This window comes from Teleopsis dalmanni, chromosome 2, assembly GCF_002237135.1.
Source record: "Teleopsis dalmanni isolate 2A chromosome 2, ASM223713v2, whole genome shotgun sequence".
NCBI classification, from domain to species: domain Eukaryota; kingdom Metazoa; phylum Arthropoda; class Insecta; order Diptera; family Diopsidae; genus Teleopsis; species Teleopsis dalmanni.
Window position 1 is genome coordinate 132,286,671 of NC_051847.1, and position 6,625 is coordinate 132,293,295.

The 6,625-nt window shown below is 40.1% G+C and overlaps 1 protein-coding gene across 1 annotated transcript; it reads left to right on the forward strand.

Moving 5' to 3' along the window:
- Positions 1–205: 205 nt before the first annotated feature.
- LOC119675723 lies at positions 206–3,243 on the forward strand. The gene is made up of 2 exons (XM_038086930.1): positions 206–232; positions 2,551–3,243. Exons 1-2 carry the CDS (start codon positions 206–208, stop codon positions 3,241–3,243), a joined length of 720 nt encoding a protein of 239 aa, XP_037942858.1.
- The last annotated feature ends 3,382 nt before the right edge of the window (positions 3,244–6,625 follow it).

Consider the following 6,625-nt stretch of genomic DNA (forward strand, 5'->3'; position numbering starts at 1 on the left):
CACAATTAGGCCCGAGTGCCAGACTTTGTCAAAGGCTTTAGCGACATAAGAGATAAGACCAGTCGACATCCTACTTCTAAGTGCAGATTGTATATGTTGTGCTATTTTGGCCAACTGTAATTCCGTTGAGTGGTTGTCTCTGAAGCCAAATTGCTCATCAGGGATGATATTATTCGAGCTAAGGTGGTCTTTCAATTTTGCCAGAATGACTCTTTCTGCTACTTTCCCCAGAGTAGGAAGCAAGCTGATGGGACGCCAATTCTGTGGGAACTTCAGGTCCTTGTTTGGTTTAAGAAGTATAATGACCTTCGCTTTTTTCCAACAAATAGGGAAGTACCCAAATTTAAAAATTGCATTGCTTATTTCCGCTACTTTTGTGAGGACGTTTTCTGGAAGGTTTTGAAGACAGATGTTACCGATACCATCATAGCCCGGGGCAGATCGTTTGTTAAGATTACTTATTATTAATGCTCTTTCGCAGTGATTAGTGGAAAGGGTAGTAGAAGAGTTGTTAGAGGTCAGGATCCTATTGGCCTGCTCAACAACATTTTCCTCGTAATCAATGTCATCATCTTCGTCACAGTTCACTTGGAATTGGAGTTCCAAGGAGTGGGCGAATTCTTCAGCTTTCTCATAGTCTGTAAATTTTAGTCCTCCAGCACCAAGTATTGGAGGAGTTATGATTTTGTTCTTGACTGTAAAATACTTGTTTAGGCCCCAAAAGCTTTTATTCCCGGGTTCAAGGCTGCCCATGAATTCTTCCCATTTTTAGTTATTGTGCGAAGATATCATAGTTTTGACTAAGTTGGATAGACGGTTCGCTTAACGCCTGATTTGTGAGTGTATGCATATATTGTATATAAATATATATGTGCTTTTTATATAATTAAGATTCTGTATGAAAATTTATATAATTATCGATTCAAGCAAAATTTATTATAAACCCATTAAATTATTATTTTCTTATTACAAGTTTGTAAATAAATATATATGTGTTTTTTTTTAATAAAATTCTGTATGAAAATTTATATAATTATCGATTACAGCAAAATCTATTATAAATCCATTAAACCCATTGTTTTCTTATTACAAATTGTTCTTGAACATATATTAAATATAAAATAATTATTTTTATGACAATATCTGAAACCAGATCATAAGTAAACATTTTTAATTGGGGAATAGATAGAAGATAGATAGATACACGAAAAATAACATACGGAGAACAGACGGAATACACTAGAAAGAAAATCCAAATAATTGACAAAAATTAAAAATTATTTGGCATAGTTCTTTAGGATCTCTCACACTAAAAATGATAATGATTAGAACAAAAAATATCAGGGATATTAATATTGCTAACAACTGACTCTTACCAAGAATAAGTTATTCAGTCTTTCGAATGAAGGATATAATATTTGTTGTCAATGGTTTGCTATTATTGAAATAGGTAAAGGATATGACTGACTATTAAAATAAAGGTACAAATATTCAAATTTAGCTTTACTTCGAAGTTTTTTCATTTTTCATACGTTTACAACACTGTTATTATTGCGTGTGAAAATAATTCGATATATGGTGTAACATATGAAGTTATGTGCCAAAAAATGAAAAAATTTCAAAGCCTTATAACTCAAAAACCTATTTCAAAAAAATTTTTTTTCATAACTTTTTTTTGACTTTAGTGGGCCAAATATCTAGGAAAACTATAGTGCCATTAAATATATATGAATTTTCTTTTGTTAACTGGTATAATCGGACATTTTTGAAATATGCTTCAAATTATGGCACACACTCAATACTTTAGTGAATGATGTTAAGGATTGATTTCTTTAGTATAAGCACTATAAGAGGATGTAGTAACTATTGAAAAATTATATATTGTTTTGTGATTTGTGTTTTGCATTGTGATTACATTAGGTTGCATTTATAATTATAGTTTTATTTGAGGCACCTATTGTAGGGTATTCACCTATCTAATATTTCAAATATTAATTGAAAAACTTTTATTGCTATTAACTTTATGAAGTTTGAAAAATAATTCGGTAACAAGAATAAAAACTTTATAGTTCTTACTTTTTATTATAATCTGATCATTTATAATTAAATACAATAGAACCCGATCCTCTTACTTATAGTAAGATCTTATGTATACAAGTGTGGCGACCCAGTTGGCTGTGCATTTATTGAATTTAAAAAGTAAAATTCAATTTCAAATATTTTTAAGTTTTTTGTTTTGATTGAGGAGAACGTTCCGATTTTTCTCTCTGTAAAAAGTTGAATAAAAGTTTATTAACATTGAAAATTTTTAGAGTTTTATTAATTAGCAAGGTGAACAGATCATTGCTAAATTGGTGACCCCGACGTGATTTCGAAAAAGTTTAAATTTAGAAATATTAACTTCTGAGCTAAATATCTAATTATCGAGCTGTGATGTCAGTTGCAGACGAAGGTGTAGTAATGGCTTCTGATAGTGGAAGTGTCGTAAACCGTGTAGCAGTGAAGGTGCCACCGTTTTGGCACGAGCGACCGGAGATTTGGTTTGCTCAGATCGAGGCGCAATTTGCAGTAGCTGCCATTACGAGTGACATCACACAGTTCAACACGGTAGTAGCAGCGATTGAGTCAAGTGTTATCGCCGATGTAAGTGATGCAGTGCTTCATCCTCCTGAAACTGGAAGATACGCTAATTTAAAGGCTTGCATCATAGAGCGGTACAGTGAGAGCGAGCAGCGGAAGATTCAACGGTTGTTGTCAGAAGTTGAACTTGGTGATAGACGCCCAACACAGTTGTTAACGGAGTTGACAGCGTTAGCTAAAGACAAGGTGAGCGATGAGTTCCTTAAGTCTCTTTGGCTGAAGCGTTTGCCACCACAAGTGCGCGCTATTCTGCAGGCATCGAACGTGGCACTAGCAGAACTGGCGAAATTAGCAGACCGTATTTGCGAGGCGGGTGATTTTCAACAGATAGCTGTAGCGTCAGCCTCTGATTGTCCAGCCTATTCTGAGAATGCTGTGATTTTACGAAGGCTTGAGCAAATCGAACAGCGTCTGAGTCGTTTGGATTTACGTCGTAGTGAGTCGGTGCAAAGTCGATCGTCATCGAGGAGACGTAGGCGAACTCGTTCCCGACCAGGAAGTCATCCAGATTGGTGCTTGTATCACGAAAGGTTCGGTGATAGAGCTAATGCTTGTCGGCAGCCCTGTAGTTTTGTGGCAAGCTCTCATCAGTCAAAAAACTAGGCACTCCTTCTACGTCGTCGAGCCGAGAAGGGGTTAGTGTTCGTATAGCTCGACTTAGTATTAAAGATCCCGCCACGTCGACCGTTTTTCTCATTGATACTGGTGCGGACATATCAGTTTTACCGAAGTCGTTCTGTCGTTGGAAGCAAAGGGCTAACAGTGTTTCATCAGTTAATTTATATGCCGCTAATGGTACGCCTATTCAAACATTTGGCGAGCGTCGACTGCTTTTGTCTTTGGGTTTGCGTAGAGATTTCCCGTGGACGTTCGTGATTGCGGATGTTAGCTGTCCTATTGTTGGAGCCGACTTCCTTAATCACTATGACTTGTTAGTGGATTTGAAAAGGAAGCGGTTAGTTGATTCGAAGACGACTTTGATGATGAAGGGTAAGGCTGCTGTGTCTCAAGAAGATACTGTGCGTGTGTGTGGTTCAGTTTCAGCTTATGCTGAGCTGGTTAATGAATACCGTGATTTAGGCATTATGAGTGCAAATCGGATGGGTTTAGTTACTAAGGTTGAACATTGCATCGAGACATTTGGTGCGCCGTCATTTGCTCGTCCCCGACGTTTAGTTGGAGCCAAACTTGAAGAAGCCAAGAAGGAATTCCAATTTTTAGTCCAGACAGGGATTTGTCAACCTTCGAAAAGCTGTTGGGCAAGTCCACTTCACATGGTTCGCAAAGGCGATGGAAGTTGGAGACCGTGTGGCGATTATCGCATGCTCAACGCGCAAACTAAACCTGATCGGTATCCGATTCCGTTCATTCATGATGTGACGAGTATTCTTTATGGTAAAACTATGTTTTCGAAGATAGATTTGCAGAAAGCGTATCATCAGATACCGCTTGCACTGGCAGACATTCCGAAGACAGCTATTACAACTCCGTTTGGCCTGTTCGAGTTTCGCTTTATGACTTTCGGTCTCCGTAATGCTGCCCAGACGTTTCAGCGTTTTATGAATGAGACTCTAGGTGATCTTAATTTCGTTTTTGCGTACATCGACGATATTTTAATTGCGTCAAAAGATGAAGCAGAACATAGAATGCATTTGCGACTGGTTTTAGATCGACTTAGAGAAACTGGTTTGACCGTGAATTTTGCCAAGTGTAAGTTCGGCTGTTCCGAGATCGAGTTCCTTGGGCACGTTATTAGTGCAAAGGGTTTACGTCCTCCGGAGAGTAAAGTTCAAGCTGTTCGTGATTTTCCTCTGCCAGCAACGGTGAAACAGCTTAGACAATTCTTAGGCATGGTGAACTTTTATCGGCCGTTTCTGCGTAACGCTGTGCAGAATCAGCAGCGGTTGTTTCATCTTACACCAGGTAACCGCAAGAATGATAAGTCGGTGATTTCTTGGACTCCAGAAGATGTAGAGGTTTTTGAGGCTTGCAAGAATGATCTTGCCCAAGCTACGTTGCTTAACTTCATGGCTCTGGATGCACAATTGACGCTCACGACTGATGCTTCAGACGTTGCGGTGGGTGCTGTTCTCCAACAAGTAGTGAAAGGTGTGACTCAGCCATTGGCATTTTATTCAAAAGGTTTGAGTCCAGCGCAGACTAAGTATAGTGCTTATGATCGTGAGTTGACTGCTATCTATCAAGCTGTCCAGCATTTTAAGTATGCATTAGAGGGACGTGATTTCGTCATTTTTACGGATCACAAACCATTAACGTTTGCGTTCAGGCAAATAAGTGAGAAGGCATCTCCTCGTCGTGCAAGACAGCTGGAGTTTATTAGTCAGTATTGCACTGATATTCGTCATCTGGCTGGTGCAGATAATACGGTGGCTGACTCTTTGTCTCGGGTTGCTACGGTTCAGTTGGAGGCAAATGTTATTGAGTTAATTGCTGAGGGGCAGAAGACTGATGCAGAGTTGCTCGCTCAGTTGAAGAGCCAGTCTGAAGATGGTGTTGGGTTGAAGAAGTTGAGATTGCCGGATTCGAGTATTGAACTGTACTGTGATGTGTCAGGCAGTCGTGTTCGTCCTTTTGTTCCCGCAAACTGTCGGCAGCTGGTACTCTCAAAACTCCACGGTTTGGCTCATCCTGGTATTCGAGCAACGCGGAAATTGGTGCAGGCTAGGTATGTTTGGCTTGGTTTGGTTAAGGATGTAGCTGTGTTTGTGCGTAGTTGCATTGCGTGTCAGAAGTCCAAGATTCAGCGGCATACTAAAACACCAATTGGTTCGTTTGCTGATATTGATAGTCGGTTCCAGCATGTTCATGTTGACATTGTGGGTCCATTGCCTTTGTCTCAGGGGAAGCGTTATTGTTTGACTTGCGTCGATCGTTTTTCTCGGTGGCCTGTTGCTGTGCCTCTGTCGGGCATTACGGCAGAAGAAGTTGCAGCGGCTTTTATCGACGGTTGGGTGGCAAGTTTTGGTTCTCCGCAGGCTATTACCACTGATTTGGGTTGGCAGTTTGAGTCTGCTGTATTTCGGGAACTGACGAGATTGCTTGGAGTGAAACACTTTCATACCACGGCTTATCATCCTCAAGCAAATGGCATGGTTGAACGTTTCCATAGAACATTGAAGGCAGCCATTCGATGTCATTCCTCAAGTAATTGGACGCAGTCTCTTCCGCTTGTGTTGTTGGGATTGCGAACGACACCGAAACTAGACCTAAATGCTAGTCCTTCAGAGATGTTGTTTGGAAATCCTCTTTGTGTTCCAGGGCAGATGCTTTCGGATTTCAAGCAGAAGTCGTCCGAGACTGATTTTGTGTCGGCGTTGCGAAGGGCTTTAGCTAAGGTTAAATCCGTTGAATCAACAAGACATTGTCATTCATCTGTGTATGTTCCGCGTGACGTTATTAATTGTAAGCACGTTTTTCTTCGAGTGGATCGTGCTCGAGCTCCACTTGAGCAGCCTTACGAAGGTCCATTTGAGGTGCTGAGTCGTAGTGAGAAGACGTCTGTTATTGTTTGCCGTGGGAGAGAGGTGACTGTTTCGAATGATAGGTTGAAGGCGGCGTACTTAACGTGTGATGATCTTGAGCAGGTTGTTCCAGAAACGCGTCAGCCTTCAGCGTTGTTGAATGGTGATCAGTTAGTGACTTCTGGTGATTGTAGGCGTGAATCCCTGTTGCCGATTCCGAAAGTGACACGAGCTGGTAGAGTAGTGCGTTTCCCAGCAAGGTTAGCGGAATTTCGGGATTAAGAGTGGTGTTGTCGACTTAGTTGTGGTGTCGCGTTGTTGCTAGTACTCCATCGCTAGGAGGGGGTACTGTGGCGACCCAGTTGGCTGTGCATTTATTGAATTTAAAAAGTAAAATTCAATTTCAAATATTTTTAAGTTTTTTGTTTTGATTGATGAGAACGTTTCGATTTTTCTCTCTGTAAAAAGTTGAATAAAAGTTTATTAACATTGAAAATTTTTAG

Bases quoted from the DNA above. Each gene is read 5' to 3' on its own strand.
- LOC119675723 (XM_038086930.1), top strand. From the start codon at position 206: ATGACTCTTTCTGCTACTTTCCCCAGA. The intron at 233-2,550 runs GTAGGAAGCAAG...TGGTTTGCTCAG, and splicing joins TTTCTGCTACTTTCCCCAGA to ATCGAGGCGCAATTTGCAGT.